At 41.2% G+C, this 19,847-nt stretch overlaps 1 protein-coding gene across 1 annotated transcript; it reads right to left on the reverse strand.

The window, feature by feature from the left end:
- Positions 1-466: 466 nt before the first annotated feature.
- Positions 467-17,457, reverse strand: LOC116708897 (zinc finger protein 609-like). The gene is made up of 10 exons (XM_032547026.1): positions 17,088-17,457; positions 14,726-14,862; positions 12,881-13,734; positions 10,891-11,119; positions 8,878-8,965; positions 5,845-7,987; positions 4,092-4,467; positions 3,457-3,801; positions 2,558-2,636; positions 467-1,069 (listed from the first exon to the last, which is right to left on the reverse strand). Exons 3-9 carry the CDS (start codon positions 13,604-13,606, stop codon positions 2,563-2,565), a joined length of 3,981 nt encoding a protein of 1,326 aa, XP_032402917.1. The 5' UTR covers positions 13,607-13,734; positions 14,726-14,862; positions 17,088-17,457; the 3' UTR covers positions 467-1,069; positions 2,558-2,562.
- Positions 17,458-19,847: the final 2,390 nt, after the last annotated feature.

Consider the following 19,847-nt stretch of genomic DNA (forward strand, 5'->3'; position numbering starts at 1 on the left):
GAACTGTTTTGGTCCGGTCCAGCAGGGAGTCTGCTGGATGTGGAACATGAACAACTGGACCAGTAGAGGGATCACACAAAAGAGGATGCTTCAGACCAACTACAGCCAACAGCGCATCAAATTCTCATGGGAGTCCAGTCTGAAATATCTGAATTGTGGTTTTTTTGTCAGGATTGTAATTAGTTTGGTTATAGTTCTAGTTAAGTCCACCACATTTATGTTCATTATGTTGTAGTTAAAATTAAAATAAAAAAACAGTCATGACCAGACTTTGGTCAAATATGGCTGAAAAAATTCAAACATATTTGACTGCTCAGGTCAGTTTCCCTTCATCTCACACCAGCATTTCTGTTGTAATTTGCTGTGCAGCAGGTCCAGACTAGCGCTGCTATGTTGCAGATTCAGGCATTAGAAAGGCGTCTTACTGTACCAGCGTTCTGGTGGAAGAAATGACGCCGAGGTCAGGCAGCTTTCCAACAGCTACAGGTTTAATATCAGATCAACAACAGTAGAAAAACAGAGGCTAACAGACAAAAAGAAGAGTAAGAAATTTAACATCATCCAACAGACTCTTTAAAATAATTCCTCTGTACAATATTTACACACACACATGCACACACCCGCACACACTACATTACATTTACACACGTCTCCTCAGCCAGCCTCTGGATGTCCTCAGTGAGTCCTTTTTTTTCAATGATGCATCCAGGTGAAGAAGTGATGACGGCGTTCTGAGTGGGGAGTGAGAGGACTTTGACATGTATGAGGATGAGAGGAAAACATGAACCGGTGAGACGACAGAACGACGCCGACCGCCCATCACACCACCTCCAGTCACGCTTCACCATCAGAGCGTCTCTGTTTCCACCTGGCAACTCCACAGCGCCCCCTGTCTGAGAACCACAGTGTAGAGGCAGCTGAACCGCCCAGAACCAGCAGAACTGTTTTGGTCCGGTCCAGCAGGGAGTCTGCTGGATGTGGAACATGAAGTGATGTCACAACAGAAAGATGCTTTCGTGTGATCCAGTCACATAACTAGGATGGGCGGAGTTCAGCCAATCAAAACTACCTGCAGAGAGTTAGCAAAAAAAACAAGACAACCGCATGAAAAGAAATAAACACCAAAACGACTCATTTCAAAGAGTTATTGGTTTCTGAGGATCTCAGGTTTTCATTAGTCATTTCTATGATTGTCAAAAGAGTTTTGATTCATCATTACAACAATAAAATCTATAATGGTTTTTACAAAACCCCAAAAAACAAATATTCTCAGGAATGAGACTTTCACCATTTTCTTCACTGTTGGTTCCATGAGAGTAGCAATGAATATGTTTAAAAAACTAAATACAGTTACTGTGTGCTGATTAAAGTTACACAGTAACTAGTGTCTTGTATCTGTTTAATGCAGGTAAGCTTCAATTTCCTGAGGGAGTCTTCCCAAAGGATCAATAAAGTACAAGTCTAAGTCTAAGCTGCTTCATTTCTATGGGTTTAGTTTTTCTGTTTCTTTAAAGAGCATTATTTGCATTTGTGAGCCTTTGACTGCAGTGACAAAAAGCCCATAACGTGTAGTTAAAATAGATTAAATGGATTTTGAAAATATTTTACCACCACTTTATTATGTCTTGTATTTATTGCAATAAATACGGAATTGCTCATCTGGATTTTCTAGCAGTTAAATTGTTGGTTCCCCTCTGATGATGGCTTAAACCCCACAGTGGCACTGCGCTGGCCTCCTGTCTGTAAAATCATCTTTTGTAGACGTGTCAGCATTTTTCCTCATGCCTGTTTTAGTAGTTTGTTTTTTCTGTTGAGCCACAATTCAAAACCAATGTCCACTTTTCATTGGTTCATTTTCAGTAAAATTTTATTCATCATTACTTCTGCCAGTTTCAAGTTATTTTAGTGACCATTAACTGAGGGAACCAACAATGTAGTCCAGGTCTGTAGCTCTAGAGCTACAGTAACTGAACAGAGTGATGACCTGACGAGTCTCCACCATCAACTCTGAAACGGATTTCAGTACAACACCATTCCGGGCCTAAAAGACTAGTAATATTTAACATTTTATAATTTTACAGACAGGAAGCCAGTGCAGTGATTTAGGGATAAATAATCAAAATACCAGAGAAAACCTGCAAAGAGTTGTTCAGTTATTATCAAAAAAAGAGGTTGACTGGAGTAATGTCAGTAAAGATTATTCCACTGAAAACTAAGACATTTGTAGCATGCCATTTTAAGAAAATGTATATAAATTAGAAAAAAATAGCATTCGCTGCAAAATTTTTAAAAAGTAAATTATCACGAGGTACAAAAGCAGAACTGCAATTCTGCACTTTAGAAAACCAATTCCTGTCTAAAGGATGCAACTATAATATGCGAAACAAAATCTAAAATGAGCCATGCAGTTTAGAGGGATTCATTCAGAAACTCTGTGATTCCGTTCATTTGTCTTTGTGAGGCGAAAGAATCTGTTACTGAAGACTGCCACAGAGCTGTGTTTCTGCTGCTGTGTGAATAAAATCAGGAACCTTATGGAGGCCAGTTTGGATCTCACCAGTTTCACCTCCGTGGAGGGGGGTACATGGATGGGGCCGACGCTTGCTGACTTGCAACGATGGCTGAAGAGGAGAGGCCTGGAAGGAAATACCAGAAACGTTCAGCATCAAACTCCTGAGCCAGTCACTGAGGAAAGGTGAAGATGCCTGCAAATGGCTCCGATCAACCTGAGAATCAATGTCTGGTGATGTAGCGAAATGATCTCAGGTGGAGGTGACCTTTAACGTCTTCCCTGAAGTTATAATGGGAAGAAATCTAACCCTAACCCTCTCATTCTTTCAGGAACTGTACTCACAGTTTGTCCTGATGTCACAGGGTACTTATAGTATTTACAAGGTTCAAATAGTGTCTGTATCATACTGGAAAAATGGCTGAAAAGTAGAACATCTGCCTTGCAGTCTAAATGGACCAATTCCAAAATAAAATCCAATCTGTGCCTCTTCCATATGTGGAACTAATTCTGACAGGCATGCAATAGTTCTCAAAGTGTCTGATAAAATGTCACATGAGCGTTCAGACTGCAGACTTTTACATCATTGATGTGAGACATGGATCATAATCCTGCACCAGAAGAAGTCAGACGGTAGATCTAGATGTAAACAATGGCTGAAAATTATGAATAAGCATATGTATGCCTGGATGGATATGGTGAAACCATTTATGTTTTACTAAGGGGTGGATGAGAGATTGGAACATATTTTAACTTCCTTGATTTTCAAAGAGATAATGGTTCCTATCAACAGATTTTTAAAGTGTAAAAGTCTTGAGCAAGCAGGTCTGCAAAGCATCAGGACAAGATAATCTCCCCTATTAGGAAGTAAATTCAAAACTTGATTATCAGGTTGTTGTGTGAAATGTTTGACACATTCGTACTGCGTGGCAGCATGAGGATCTCACCCGCAGCGTAGGACAGGTCATACTGTCCTGACAGCAGAGGGTATCCCAGGTGATGATGGGGAGGAATGACGCGATGTGAAGGAGAAGACCGAGGCCGAGCGCCCTCTCTCTCACGGTCCCTGTCCCGTTCCCAGTCTCGTTCTCGTTCCTGCGCCGTTTTGTTGTCTTGTACGGAGGGCGATTTGCTTTTGTATTGGCTAGCATGCTGCTGCAGCAGGTCCAGAGCTTTGGCCTCGCTGGGCGGTTTCACAGTTGGACTTGACCTGGAGGGTTTCTCCCCGTCCTCCCCTCCTGCCACTTTCCCTCCATACGAAGAAAAAGGGTAACCAGCCTGCAGGTATGAAGCTGAGGACAAAGTAAGCAAAGTGCCAGTGTGAGACTACTTTCCAACTACAGCAGGGAGAACAAGTATTTTATCAACTTCATAAAATAATGGCCAAAGTCATTTTTGTGCCAAAAACGATTTTGGCAAAAAAAAAAAGTTGCTATCTCAGAAAAAAAAATCACTTTTGGCAAGAACTGATTTAGTGTTCTATTTTTATTATATTTTTCAGAAGCAAGTTAGAGGGTGAAAAACAAAAACGGTACCAAAACGACGCTCCGTTATTCAGATAACTAACATTAACCAACATTACCTGGATAGTTCTGCATCATGACTGCAGGCATGCCTCTGTAGCCGGGGTGGCTGGGATCATAGCCCTGGCTGTAGCCATAAGGTCCCTGCATGTAGGACATGTAGCCCTGATGCTGGGCCAACGGGGAGGCGAACTGCATGTGGGGGACGCGGACCTCTTTCCCTGCACCTTGGTGCTCCTCTGGGGGCAGCAGCGTTCTGCCCTCCACCCCTTCTTTCACCTCATCCTTCTGAAGGCTCTCCTTTACCCGCGGCCTGTCCTCCTTGGCCTTCCTCTCTCGCTCCCTCTCATCTTTCCACCTTTCTTCTTCTTGCTGCCTTGCAGCTTCTGAGTATTTACTGGGATACACGTAGGGCCACAGGCGAGAGTCTGGCTCCTGGGAACAAAAAGAAAACCTGAGAAAAGTACTGTTTTTTGACAGTTGTAAAGCTGCTATCTCTGAGGGCTAATTCTCATTTATGGAGCTGCTGTCACTTTCTCTACTTGTCATGTGTGCCAGCAGTTTGAAAACCATGTTTCAGGTGGGTTTAATTGTGAATTTAAGCACTTTTTGTGGAACATTGATATAGAAGTTTGTGTTTCAAACATAATTTGCCTCCATTACTATATATGGTGTAGGTGTATTGGGTTAAAGGAGGTATAATCTACACTGCTGAACGGCAGCAAAATATCATGCTACCTTTGTTGTGATGTCAAAGTCTCACTTTATTCTTAGTCCATACTTTGTATTCACCTGATGAAAGATCAACAAGTGCCCCAAATGGTTACTGTGGGTTAGGGTTAGCCACACCCACAAAGGTCAGAACCTACTGTTGAGTGAGCTTCGCAATGTGCTAATTTCAATTAATTAATGACAAAGATTTAAACATGTTTAAAATGTGTGATTTAAAAAAAATTATACATAGGTTCCAGCCACCATCTATAAATTTGATGCACAGGCACCACCTGCAAACATTACAGTGATGGATGATGAAGCTGCTTCTCGGTTAATTTTTGCTTCAAAAAGCGATCAGATGGGACGCTGGAAAAGATTGCTGTTCTGGTCATGTTGTGCTAAAAGAAATTAGCCTATCAGAGAAGCTATTCTAGCCTAAAGTAGCATCTCAATGCTAAACTTGAAGCAGCAGCACAGACGTCCCAATGCTGATGTCAGCATCAACAGACACATTCCTAAAGGATTTGTTCAGGAGTTCCTGGAATCCTTGAAACATGAATGGCTAGAATAGCACTTTGCAGCAATCTGATGGTTCAAGAACCTAAATAACAAATTAATAACAATAATAATGTATGTATTTGTTGTTTAGCTCATATTCTACTCTATTTAAACCATTTTTCGATTTGAAAATGTTCTGTTGATCTGACATATTGTTTTGATCAAAATGCGACTAAATACAGACACTGCAATTAATTCAATTGAAAATACTGCTAAAGTTAAACTATTAATATTTATAATGGTATGTTATATGTGAATCTAAAATTGACTTCAAGACATGACCTGTTCTGACATATGAAATTTTCTCAAAAATAACATCAACTTAATACTCAAGTGAGGAACCATCAGTAATGTCAACTTCAAAGTTGCCAAACAATTAGAATGAAACAGTTTCTCCCAGCATTAAGGAAACCTGCAGTTATTAAAATTAAATGATATAATTGTTACATTGCATTATATAAACAAGCACTGCAGCCTAACTTGTACAGTATTTCCTGAAACCTTATAAAACTCAGAACACAACATGCAGAAATGCATTACCTGTCTGTACCACATGGTGGAGTCCACACCTGTTGGTCTGCTTAGTTCAATCCCTGGTTTGGCCTCTTCTTTCCCATGGTGACTCGTTTCATGAAGTTTCACCTTCAGCCCTTCAGCTTGGGTGCTGGGGAGCTTCATCTCCTCTCCTTTAGCCATAATGACCGACTTGGCCTGTTCTGAAGCTGCTGCAGGATCTTTAGATTTGGCCGGAGTGACCAATCCTTTAGACCCCAGGTCTGTGAGGCCAGGGGCGCCAGAGACTGAAGGGGGGCCTGAGGTCTTCTGCTTCCACTCATCTCTACCAATGGAGTCACGGTCTTTGCCTTCCAGCTTCTTGTCAGATTGCCGCTGCCTCTCCTCATATTGCTGACGGTAAGCTGGGTTAGAGGCCAGCAGGTGATTATGGTAGGCAGGATCAGAGGCATAGGAGTAGGGGGCCACATAGTATTGGTTGTAATACAGAGGTTGGGAGTACATGTTGGACCGCGGTTGGATGACTGATGGCTGCTGAGGACCCAGTTCTGCCTTCCTCTCCTCCGGAGGCTCCACCTTAAGTTTGCCCTCCTCTACCACCTCCAAGTCTTCCTCCTTCTTCACCTTCACCTGTGTTGCCTCCATATGAGCAGTTGCTCCTGGTACTGCTCCTGGGCTGGGGTTTGGGTAGCTTGGAGAGTAGTAGGAGTCATAGTTGGGGTAGTATGGCGACTCCTTACTGGGAGCCTGAGAAGGGAACAGTGTTTTCTTGGCACCTTCGCGTGGCCCCTGATCAGGATCTGGTTTGACCTTCACGCCCTCTGCCTTCCCTTCTCCATCTTCGCCTGCATCAGAGATGTCAGAGTAAGCGGGGCTGCTGGTCTTCACAGACACATTGTCAGCACCGTTCTGGTTCTGGTGCAATGGTGTTGCTAAGCCAGCCTCTATCCTGCTTGCAACGCCGATGGACGGACTTGGAGCATTGTCGGAAAAACTGTAGACCTTGTCAGCCTCAGCTTTGATGCTTGCCAAACGGCTCTGGTGAGCTTCCATGCAGCCATTAAGCAAACTATCTGTTGTCTCGGAATACGGACTTTTTCCCTCCTCCAGCCGCCCTATCTTGTTCATTGCTACAGGACTATCCTCCTCCTTCCAACTGTCCCTCTTCTTCTTGTCTTTCTTTTTCTTGTCTTTCCCGAGGGTGGGGCTGCAGGAAGGGTCAGAGAGTGGAGAGGGTTTAGTTTGGCTGTTTTTCAGCTGGGGGCTGCTGGGTACAGACTGTACCACTGAGCTCAATGCCGGAGACGGTGCCTGGGGAGAGTATGATGATGCAACACCAAGGGGCAAAGGCCGGCCCATCTTCGCACTTTTCTGACTTGATTTATCAGGTTTGCTGTTTACTGACATTCTTCTGGCCTTTCTGTCATCCACTCCATCATTGCTGGCCTCATCGGTTAAACATCCCCCCTCCTCACCGCCGTCGGTGGCCTCAGGCTCCCCGTCCCCTGCCTTCTTTTTTCCCTTCAATGTCTGCTTTCCTGACGAGGGAGAAGGGACATCGAAGCCTCGTCCTTTGGGAGTATTGGAGCGGGCAGGAGAGAACGCAGCACCATTACAGGAAGTTGGGTCATGCTGGAGTACAGAGTCATCCCCATATTCACTGTCCCCATCCTGGTCCAGTCGTACATCGTGGTCATTATGGGCACGAGCCTGGTGGTACTTCAGCCCGTTAATGTGTTTGTATTTCTTGTTGCAGTTGGGATGGGGGCAGTCGATAAGTACAGGAGAAGGACAAGTCCGCTCCAGTTGTGGGGGGGCCAGGGCTTCTGTTTTCCCAACAGGGACCAGGGTCCCCACACCAGAAGAGTTGGTTCTCATGCGCTTTGAGGCTTTAGAGTCCTCAGAGCTGGAGGTAGGTTCCATGTCAGACACAGGTTTAGTTTTCCTCTTGGCAGAGGATGGGCTGGCCTTTGCATCTTCACCACAACCCACCACCACACCCCGTCGCCCTTTGCTGGTTGCAGCAGCTCCACGAGTCTTGCTCCCACTGCCTTTGCTGTCTGATGAGTTGCTGTGGTCATTCAAAGGCGTGTTGGTGCTGGGACGCATCCTTTTTCCCCGCCCACGGCCACTTCGCATCTCCATGTCACTGGTGGGGGACTCACAAAACCTGTAGGCAAACAGTTAAAGCATTTAGACTCCATTCTCCATCATGTGTGGTCAACCTTTTCTTTACTTTATGAAGTTCAGTCTATGATCCCATCTAAACCACTCTCAGTTGCAGTTTAATGTAAAGTCATAGTAAAAAGTAGTTATCAGGATTTCTTCAGGTTTCACCAACTCAAATAACAATGACATCTGAGCGTTATTCAAATTTTTGTGTGACAAAAGTCCAACAAAAAAAACCCCAAAAAACAACTAAATATAAGATATGAGATTAAACAGTACTGTCCTGCCACAACAAAATCTAAGACCTGAGATCGGAGTATTTTTGGCCAACCTACATTTTTTAGTAAATTTAAGACGGTTTTAAGGATGTGTGTACACCATGTCCATCCATCCATCCATTTTCTGTACACCCTTATCCCTAGTGGGGTCAGGAGGGGTGTGGGTCCCTATCTCCAGCGAACGTTTCGGGCGAGAGGCGTTTGTCCTGCCAGTCCTTTAACCTGACAGTCATGTTTTTGGACTGTGGAGTACCCAGTGAGAACCCATGCATGCACAGGGAGAACATGCAAACTCCATGCAGAAAGAACCCCGGCCTGAATCGAACCCAGGACCTTCTTGCTGCAAGGCAACAGTGCTACCTACAGCACAACTGTGCAGCCCTGCACGTACACTATGTTAATTTTGCAAACTAGGAAATTCCTTCTTTACTTTCAGAAACAAACTTTCTGATTAAATGAAAACTTAATGAGCCCAAAATTGATCCTACCCCTAGAAAATTTGGGTAGTCAGAAACGGTTAGTTTTTTAAATAGATCACCGCGGAAGGCAATATGCATCTCCTAATTCAGTAAGCTGCTAACCAGTGAACTGTAACTGGAATGTGTTTACATACCTCGGCGGGGCCCAGTCGTGTCTTGTGCAGTCCAGAAGGGTCCCAACATATGTCTTGTTCCTCCAGGTGACATTAACCACTAGCATCCCTGCAGAAAGGAGAACACAGTAACTACACTATCACAATGGAATCAATGCAGACAGTTTAAAGACTAGTAGCTATGACTTGTTTTAAGTGTTTAAAAAAAGAACAAAAATGTTCTTTTTGTTTTTTAAAAATAACAATTACATAAGTCTCTATCTTTCATAAAAACTATTTTTTTTACATATTTGTTGAAACTGTCATTATGTCGTGACAATTTGGTACGAGACAAATAAGCTTCACTGCCTTCTCCCAGTGCTATCTAGAACACAACCAATCAGAGCCAGGAGGCGGGTCTTATCATTCCACCCCTTTGTGTGATGTTGCATCCCCTCCCCTCTCTCTCTTTCTATGCAGCTAGCACAGCATGTCAGGAATGCCCAGGTTACTAAGCATAGACACCACTGACGACAAATAAACAGTTTCCCAGCAACAGTAAGTGGTTTCTCTGAAATTAACACAGAGCAGCAAGGACATAAGGTTGATTGACAGCGCCAAACCTTCCTCCTGGCTCTGATTGATTGTTTTTGGTTGGGACGACACAGAAGCGGTGCATTTCTTCAGACGGCAATACTTGCTCAGAGAGAAGCACCCCACTTAGAGGACCACTTCAACATGAAATACCTTTGACAATATGTCAATTAATTTATAAAGCAATTGAAAACAGAAATTAACTGCTCTTTCACTCTCTCTCTCCTACCGTTCGCTCCAAAACCGTGACGACACAGTTCCGTTAAAAATGCTGTTGTAGTCCAACCACTGCGCCACGCAATTCAGCAATGCTTATTTGGCCCCAAACTCTGACAAAACACCGAACAATTCAACATCATGCCACTAGCACTTCACAACAACTCATAGGCCGAAGTGAGAGTGCTGCCCACCACAAATAATGATCCGGGCGGAACACAGTGCGCTACATAATAAAACATAATTTAACGAAGCTTAGAGGCAGATAAATTTTCCTTGAGGAATTTTAATAATCGAGGCACTCGAATCATTCGAGGAATCGTTTCAGCCCTAGCTAATTGAAACCAAAACCCCAGACTGAGAACTTTTGTCATCCAGTTTTTGGTGGGAAGAGAGAAACAATAAATTATGCAAATAGAAATTATTGAGCTTGATTTAATTTCTCATGCGATTAATTGATTTATTGTTTATTGTGACATGCTCATTCACACAAACTTCAACATGACAATTAATAAAACAAAGATAAGAAAGTCCATCTGAGACAAATGTCAACAAATTAAATAAAACTAATAATACATAAAAAACATGAAACAGAATTGGGCTGCGATGATTCAATACCGACCTTAAGTCAGGGGATTAAAAAACAAACAATGACTTGTGTCTTTATTGTCCTATGAAATAGTCTTCCTCTTTCAGTTACCAACATGGTCAACATTAAGGCTTGTAAATCTTTTAATATTTGCTTGGCTTCCTATTTTCAATCTGCAGAAACTATGCATTAATGTTATACGACTGCAGTAATATCTTTACAATTAGAGTGCCATCTTTAAATATTCACAGTACAATTATTATGTAGAGTAAGTATTATACTAGAAACTAGAGACCCACCAAATTCTGGTTTTCTTGTAGATCTGATCTTCCTGTTCTAATTTCTTTAAAAGAACGCAATCTAAACTCTGCTGAAACATCTATCATAGAAGGAGTAGTTGTGAATCCAACTGAAAATCCAGGAATTACAATATTATCCACAGTTACGTATCCAATGATCTACCCTTCTACCCTGTATCTGATTTTCATTCTTAAAAAGGTGCATCAGTGTAAGTGCTGTTGGGTGATGCACTTCTACACCAAACAATGGTGGTGCTCTTAATTTTGTGTTATTTAATGTAATAACTCCACATGATTACTCGCTGTAAAGACAGCCATTGACAGAGTCATTTGTTTTATTCGTGTTAGGTTGCTCACCATCTTCGGTCTCCTGCCACACAATTCCTTCCAGGTTGACGCTTGTGCCAGGCTCACAGGGTCCCAGACATTCCGGCTCAGTGGCCAGAGCTGCTTCTGCTGTGTTCACTGCAACGGAGCGCGTGCGAACCATGATTTGCTCACAAGGGGACGAGATGTCGCTCCTGTTAGCAGGAGGACCGAGGAGGTGAAGAGGAGGAGGAGCACAGGTGGAAAAGGGAGATTCCATCTGTAGGAAGAAGCGGACAGAGAAGCCCTGCTGTCAGTCACATTCACAAGCCGTTAGGTTTCAGGCCAAGAAACCCTGTCATCCCCCGTGTTCAGCAGATATGCAACCAGACTTTAAAAAAAAAAATAAATAAATATTTATACACACATCACTAAGTTGATTACTGCTGAACAAAGTAGAGCAGAAATAATACACCAGAAGTCCCATCTTATTCCTCTACAGCCCATGTCATTTTTTAGCTACCAACAAATGCAGATGCACTGCTTCTGTCCTGTTCCAATGGAATATAATGTAAAATGTCTGTGGAACCAAGACATTTGTTTTTTGTTTTAAACAAAGGAGGGTATAAAAGGGTTCATTTTTACTTCAAAAACTATCTGATAAAACACTGGAAACACTGCTGTTCTGTTCAAGTTGTGCTAAAAGGAGTTAGCTTATCAGAGAAGCTATTTTAGCCTAAAATAGCATCTCAATGCTAAACATGTAGGAGAAGCACAGATGTCCCAACACTAACATCAGTGTCAACAGTCACATTTCTAAAGAAGATGTAGGAATGTTCAGGCGTTGCTGGAACACTGGAAAGCTGAAGATGCATAATAGAACTTTGCACCAATCTGACAGTTTAAGAACCTAAATAACAGATTAAAAACAATATATTTGATTTTGAGCTCATATATATATTTATTCAATAATTTAGCAGCAAAAAGCAGTTTTGAACTGAAAATGTTACTTATGTTGATATATGGCTGCAATTAATTCAATTATACATTTTAAGAGTCTCCCCTCTAAAGATGAGGACACGTTTTAGATTAAATATAAAAACTGCAGCATAATTTGAAGGGAAAAACTGATTTCACAAGCTGAAATTCTACAAGAGTCTCCATGCAACTTTTTCACTTCTGATACAATATCGATATTGCACCTTTGAGTATTGGCCGATACCAATATCGACCCAATACAATATCAGCACAAATCATTATTACTTATTTTGTAGTATGAAATGTTAAAATTGTGAAAAGTGATATTCAAACGGAGAACAATAGTCAACATCAATAGGTGTGACAACAACTGACACATTTATCATTAGCTAATGGGTTTGCATATAGGACATAAGAAATGCTGGAGCAGACTAAATGATGGGGAAGACTAATTGCTGGAGCAATGTGCTTCTATCAGCATGCCTACCTGAGATTTTAGATGTAGACCGATGTAATCCAAAACTCGTTTTTTGCCTAATATCGGACAAATTTCCGATATTAATATCGGATGGGACACCATAAATCTATTGTAAAGCAGAAGATATAAAAAAAAAATCACCACAGTACTAACGTCTTTCCACTGAAGTTGAGAAAATATACTTTAAAATACTGTGGTTAGTTTATAAATCACTGAACCGCTTGGCACCACAAAATATTAAAGATCTGCTTTTGTTGTATCAACCTTCCGGACCTCTGAGGTCTTCTGGTTCTGCTTTGCATGCCAGAACCAGAACCAAACATGGAGAAGCAGCATGCTGGCTTTGGCTCCCAGTAACACAACCAATTTATTGCTTAGGTTGGTGTTTTCTGTTGCAATAGCTCAGAGAAACAGGGCAATAACCTGACAGGCAGACTATGTTAATATTGAGCAAATTCAGATCTGCTCTCTATTAACATTTTGCTCCCCAAACAAAATGTAAGCAATTTAGATACCAGAAACCACTTCATGTTTATTTGACAATATTACAACAGTTCCATAGGAAGAAACAGAATGTTGCATTACCTTCTCATTACTGACAACTTTCTTCAGATTTCGGCAGTCTGCGTCATCTACCTCCTCCTGCTCTGTCATCATGGCGACAGCCTGGCCAATCCCTGCAGGGTCCAATGCCAGGTTCCCAAACTGGTCGACAGGGTTTAACTCTGGGTTTTGTTGATTCTCGAAGGAGCTGTTACGAGGGGCTCCAAGAGGCAGAACAGCAACACCAGACTCCTTCTCAGTGTTGACCATTCTTGTCGCTACAGCTTCTATTTTCTCCTTTTTAGTTTTTCCGCATGCCACATCTTTGTCCTTTTTTATAGCAGGGGGAATACGAGAGGCTTTACCAGACTTATCAGTCCCCTTAGTTAGGGTAGAGTTAGTGTTCTGGGGTGCCATGTCTCCCTGGGCCCTGCTTTGGGCCTCCTTCTTAGTTCCATCTGTAGTCTTTCCACTTTCTTTGGAGTTTTTACTGCGCTTCGATTTGGACTTGCCATCTTTGCTCTGCATGGCAGCAACAGGACTGACAAACTTTATGTTGTCAGGTAAAGCAGCTACAGCACCTGGAGGGGCAGCCATGCCCCCTCCTTCCTTACTGCTTGACATCTCTAACTTGTCCTTTTCTAAATCAGCATCCAGGTCAATGATCAGATTCCCAACACCAATATCCCACTCGTCACCACTGTCGTAAGTGTCCACCGCATTGGAGTCCACACCTTTCCCACCTGCAGGGCTGCTGCTGAGGGACATCTTAGTTCAAGCGTCCCAGAGGGCCACAGAGGGCCGCAGGGGGTGGGGGACCGTGCTCCTCCCTACAGCAGTGCACCTGCTCAAGGCTGCAGCCTGTGTCTCCTCCACACCGTTTCCCACATCGCCTCCTGTAAAAGAACAAAAATCACAGATTGAAGGTTGGCATTTAACGTGATCAACTAGAGATTAATTCAGCATTTCTCACCCACAGACTAGAATATTATAAGGTGACGAATGGAAGGAAAGTTTCCTCTGAGTATTAATATACAGTCTCCCCTGGATACTTTATAGTTTGGCAGTTTTCACAGAAAAGAAAAACTTTTTAATATTTCAGCCCTGGTAAAGATAAAATCCGCTTATACACAATGCACCTTTTAGCAGTTTTTTTTTACACCACTTAGCCAGGACAAAAACGCATGAATAGAGCAGCACGATATATCGGCACCGCAAGTAAAGGCTGGGGTATACACTGGGGTAAACCCTGCACCCATCAGGCAGGGTGAAATATTTCAAGTCCACTCCTGGTGAAGCACCTCCATGGATTTTGTTTTGACAATCCTGTCAGCGGTGCAGTTATTCATGGAGGATCGTAAGGAGGATTCAGTTTTAGTTAGACATGGCGTGAGAAATCTCAGACTCATTACTTTCTTGTGTCAGCTGGTTGATAAGCATCATTTTCAGATAGCACAGAATGTTTATGTATTCTAATTTCATTTTATTGTCTGAGTTATTTAGTCTATTTCATTTAATTAAAAGGTGTTGGGGGTGAGGCGCTGGGCAGCGTTAGTGGATAGGGGGCATCAGGGGAGCATGAAGAGTCAGATTTATAATGCATCATAACCTTAAAGATCATAACTCAATTATGAGTTAACTAAAAACTCTCACCCACCCTGGGTTAGTTTGCGTGGGAAGTTATTCTGAGATCAGTTTTGAGTTTAGTAAATTTGTTCTTCATTGTTATTACTAGCAGCAACTATTTACCGTGTTATACAAGGCAAATAAAACCTTTTCCAGAATGCTTTGATAAAGATAATTTCTCAGAAACCAGGAGGAGTCATGTAAAAACATCTTGACTTGTTTCAGTCTCATCAGGTTCATAAACACTCAGGGAACTGATACCTTGACCTGAAGAGACTGGGGCTGACCCATCTCAGACCTCAGATGAGCGCCTCCTTGGAAAGCTCCAGTCTGCTGTTCATCCTCAGATCAGAATTAATGACCGCATCGTCCGCATGCTTCAAAAAGCCCCTTTTCACCTGGAACAAGCAGAAAGCAGTTACAAAATAATTCTGGGATCGTCTCTCTTTGTGTTTAATATGATCTGTTTGGCTTCAGACAGCCACTCTATTATGAGGCGGCATAAGGATAGTTGCCTTTAAAGGTTTTTCTTCTGAATGGTTGATATTTTTATATAAATGTCACAAAAGATGTACCTGACAAGACGTCAATTTGATCAAATATTACATTAATGTCTCAGTGAGAAAAAGGCCTAAAACCAGAGCATAACAATATATGGACCTTTATTATCATTGTTCAATGTACAACATAACTGATCGGAGTGACTAATTAGCAGTCTGAATATAATAAGAATATGTGAACACTGTACACAAGAAACAGAAATAGACACAGAAGTTAAATCAAGTTGAACATTTAAAATAGTTTTTAAATGTTCAACTTCAATAGTAATTGAATTTGAAAAGAAAAAAAACCCATTTAAAATAGTAAGAGTCAAGATGGTCATTACTAATGGACTGATGTAAAACATTTCTGGGTGCCATTTGATTCTTTGCCATCCTCTGTGCTGTGAGTGCAGTGTGTTCACGGCCTGTGTGTGGGTGCTCAGCATTCTGACTGCCTGATGGGGTGAAGAGGAAGAAGAGGATGAGGAGGTGGCTCCTAGGATGTGTGGGGTCATGTCAAATTGTTGTGGCCCTTGTGAAGGGGTCACTTGAGTTTTCCTCATCAGGTTCTTCTTTTCTTAGTTTCTCCTGTTTCAAGTAAAATCAATGGATCCCCACATTTCTTTGCACTAATTCATAACTGTAAATTTCTAGTAAAATTTCTGCAAAAACGGTCAAAAATATATTTATTTATGTGCTATAAACGAAAAACACAGTTGAAGATTAGTGCTGAAGTTTTGGTCAGACATAATCATTTAATAAAATTTGATTAGTTTGATAGTTCAGCTATTTGATATTTTATTTGTCTGCACAAGGTCCGACTAATAAGTGACAATTATTCTAACTACTAGAGACAGAGAGAGAGAGATATTAATATCGTGGTAATGTGCAATCACAGCATTATTAAAGTCAGAGGTAGAATGTCTGTGGCATGAATATTATGTCATTCACAACAGTGGCAATCTTTGAATAGTGGAATATTACTTCCTCTGCGAACTGAACTCATATTACTGATGTATCGAAACTTTGGAAATTAGGGGTAATGTAAATGAAACATTGTCATCACGTAGCGCTGAGAAAAGCAGCCTAGTTCCCGTTAGCCTGGTGCAGCTAAGTAGCTGCAGCTGACGCGTCGGCCCCACATCTTTACCGCATATTACCACAAAGCTAACGAGCTTTGAAACGTGACATCATAGCGGATTTATTACAACAACGTTAGCGTCAGTCACGCATAAACAACTAAGATCGACTGTTTGTACGGAGTCATGCGAACGTGTTCGTCAGAATTTCTGCAGCTAATATGAGGCCCATCATGGCCCACTACAGGGCTAACGGCATCCATTATCGGACGCAGCTTATTCAGATAGAGTGGCAGAATTTCCGTAACGACCGTCAGGTTTGACACAAATACCCTGCGCCTGGTAGATAAATCATTCTTTCAAGATGTCAAACTACATGTGATCCCATGAGTTATAAATCATTCTTTCAAGATGTCAAACTACATGTGATCCCATGAGTTCAATGTTGCAGACACGGGTAATATTCGCGTTAATGTAAATTGTTGTTTGTTGTGTATGATCAAAGAACCAAAGCAATAAATATCATTTGCAGACAAATGATTGTACAGTGTAAGCTGTTTTAGACTTTGTATTCCTTAGACCAATTAAAGAGCAGTCATACTTTAGATAAAGACCCTCTAAAGCAAACTAACATGACACATTGGAAGCTTGATAAATACAACAACCTGAAAACTTTAAAATACCTGCAACTCGAGCTTACTGATGCCAAGACTACTTTCTCAATCAAACAACAACAACACAAGTTACATGTCCAACTAAATACCCTCAGCGATTAATGAATAATTGAGTTGGAGTTAAAGATGAATGTAGGGTCAAAAGAAACAAGCGGGTCACAGGAAAACGTGTCCGATGACGGAATCCTGTCCCTTAGCTTCCAGGTCTCCAGACAAAGACAGCAGCTAGCCTGCTGAGCTAACTCCGGGGATACCAGCCTAGCATTCTCTAAAGGACAAAACTAAAGTTCCTCTAACAGAGACAGCGCAGTCTAACATTACCACTTACCAAGTTAAGGATCCCTTGCCAGTAAATATTCATGTACACTTCACAGGTTGATTTACTTCCAGAAATGATAATCAAGACAAGTTGCCCCAATGTTTAACTGAGGAGTCAACGTGCTCCCAGTTCAATGGACAGCAGCCATCACAGTCATATCCCGGAGAACGCTTCAAAACACCAGGGAACAGTCACAGCCAACAGTCAGCGCTGCGGACTGAACGGAAACAAAACAAACAGCAACAATTCCATGACCAAATGGGATAATCCAGCGATTCCAGGTCCAGGTATCCTAGTTAACAGTCAATGTAGACAGGAACACACCAGTAGCACTACGGAGCTAAATGGCTGTTGGCGACAACGCAACCAAACCCCGGAACAGTGGATCAGAGAAACGAGTGGAGCCGGAGTGACTGGATCAGTGGACTTGGAGTCAGTAATGCAGCTCTCTCATATCGACCTGAAATGCATTTAAAACACACTCAGTACGTATTTTGTGATTTAGTTTAGTGGCGTTTTCTTGAAGTATGTAACATATTTGTCTTTCCTATGAATAAGACTCGGTTCTGGGGCCCTGCTTTCCACACATTCTTCATTTCTACACAAGGTGTCAGCATAAATATGTTTACTTCTACAGCATTCCTCCATATTGAATCTTTAAGTTCTGCTCTTAACACATCTTGCTTTACAATGTCAGATAAATTGTTTTTTCTAAAATGATCCTGGGTTCAGTCAGCTGAGGATTTTATTCATCAATTCCATAGGATCCTCACAGCAGTTTGGCAACAGCTGGATCCTAACAGACAAAAGTAAAACAAACAAAAAGCAACAAAACATAAGCCATTTTACAGTTGCTGCTTAGGCAAAGTGACTTGTGCGTTATAACTTCTTATTTCTTTCTTAAAACAGCTTAGTTTTTTTCTTATGCTAATAACAATCAAACAGTTTGGCCAAAATCTATTTATCAATAGGCAAAAATAGTTAACAGTAATAGTTACTATCATTTTGAAAATCAATCTAAAATCAATTAAAAAAAAGAAAAGAAAATAGCTGCAACACCTACAGAAGTCCTGAAGAAAGCAGAATAATTTTCTTCCACTATGTCTGGGGGCCCGCTGGAGACAAAGACCCCTGACCTCCGTGAGCTCAGTGGTCTGAAATCTATCAAGAAAAGTTAAAACCTCTTAATATTTATGGAACAGATACGAAAACCTATACCCGATCAAAGTTCAAGTTTTTCAACTCTTTCTTAAAATTATTTTTCAACTAATTCTTTTTGTTTTACATATTATCTGTCTCATACTATGCTGTCATGACAAAGTGACAATTTTAACAAATTTAAAAATAAATGTTAAAAAGTCAATTCAAACTACAGTGAAGGATAACAATGACCATAGACTATTTTCCATTGAAACAAGTATTTGGGAATTTAAAGTGCAGATTGAGTGAAGAATCTACTTTTACAGCATAAAATGTATAAATGATGAGTATATGTGTTGTTTTTTGTGAGCAATGCAAAGAGAATAGCACAGTAATAACTAGAAAATTTCTAAAGAAATTTAAACGGGGCCTGCCAAAGTGTGCCCGTCAGTTTAGACCCAGCGTTCTGATGCTAAAAATTAGCATCAATGCCAAAGAAAGCTACAATGTACTTAAAACCATGTGGAGAATCACAAGCATGTTGAGTAACATGGACGTACTGTATGTCATTCAGTATGTTACAATTAGTGTATAAGCTAAAGTTAGAAAAAATGCTAATGTTAGCCTAAATGCTGTCAGTAGCATGTGGGGCGTCACTAGCATGTTGTCTGACATTTACTTCCTCCATTCAATATAGTAGACATGGCTAATAAGTAAGAAAAATAGCTAAAATCTTATTTTAGGTAACAGGCTAATGCACTGCCGGGACGAGCCGCATTAACGGTAACGAAAGAAAAATAAATTATTATAATAAAGAGACATTCTATTTAGTGTAGAACAATAGGTGCCTCCCTATGAATTTCTAAAGCAGGCCCCAGCAAATTGATCTGGAGGCCATTAATACATATCCCATAAGCCTTTAATTTGTCGTACCCATTGATGTGCCAGACATACTTTGGTCCCCGACTGACATATAAGCTTCATCTCAAGCGATTTTGTGCACACAGGTCAACCCCGTTGGGATCCAATAGGCGCATCAAAAGAAGTACTGTTTCCCTGTCTGTGACTATGCCAGCCATCCAACATTTCTGGTGCATCCTCCTGTAGCCGTGCTGTCTCCCAGAGCCTTGTAGTTGTTGCTCAATAAAAGAGGCCACTTCTGCAACATCTGTCTTATTTTTTCTATGCCAAAGGCGCTTCTTTTGCAGTCTTCTCTCCAGTGTCCGGAGACTTAATTTAACATTATGGGTTTCTTCCAAAACTCGCAAGATTTCAAGATTAGTAAAACCACTTCTAAAGTATTGCTCAATGATATTATCAATATCAATTTCTTTCTATCAAGTTGAGCATATCTCAAACTATAGAGCCAACTCAAGTTATCTCAATATAATGAGATAGTATCTCATTATTTTGAGATAGAGTTTCTCATTATAATGAGATAGTATCTCATTATTTTGAGATAGAGTTTCTCATTATAATGAGATAGTATCCCATTATTTTGAGATAGTATCTCATTATTTTTGAAATATTATCTCATTATAATGAGATAATTTATAAAAAATTTTTTACAGAATGGCGGAAACGGGCTTCCATAGATTTGTTACCCCAGCACCTCGAGCATACTACTGT

Source organism: Xiphophorus hellerii, chromosome 2, assembly GCF_003331165.1.
Source record: "Xiphophorus hellerii strain 12219 chromosome 2, Xiphophorus_hellerii-4.1, whole genome shotgun sequence".
Classification (NCBI taxonomy): domain Eukaryota; kingdom Metazoa; phylum Chordata; class Actinopteri; order Cyprinodontiformes; family Poeciliidae; genus Xiphophorus; species Xiphophorus hellerii.

Excerpts from the sequence above, each read along its gene's own strand:
- LOC116708897 (XM_032547026.1), bottom strand. The coding sequence starts at position 13,606 with ATGTCCCTCAGCAGCAGCCCTGCAGGTGGGAAAGGTGTGGACTCCAAT. Across the intron at positions 4,468-5,844 it reads CCACCATGTGGTACAGACAG|GAGCCAGACTCTCGCCTGTG; the intron begins GTAATGCATTTC and ends TTTTGTTCCCAG. Across the intron at positions 3,802-4,091 it reads CATGATGCAGAACTATCCAG|CTTCATACCTGCAGGCTGGT; the intron begins GTAATGTTGGTT and ends CTTTGTCCTCAG.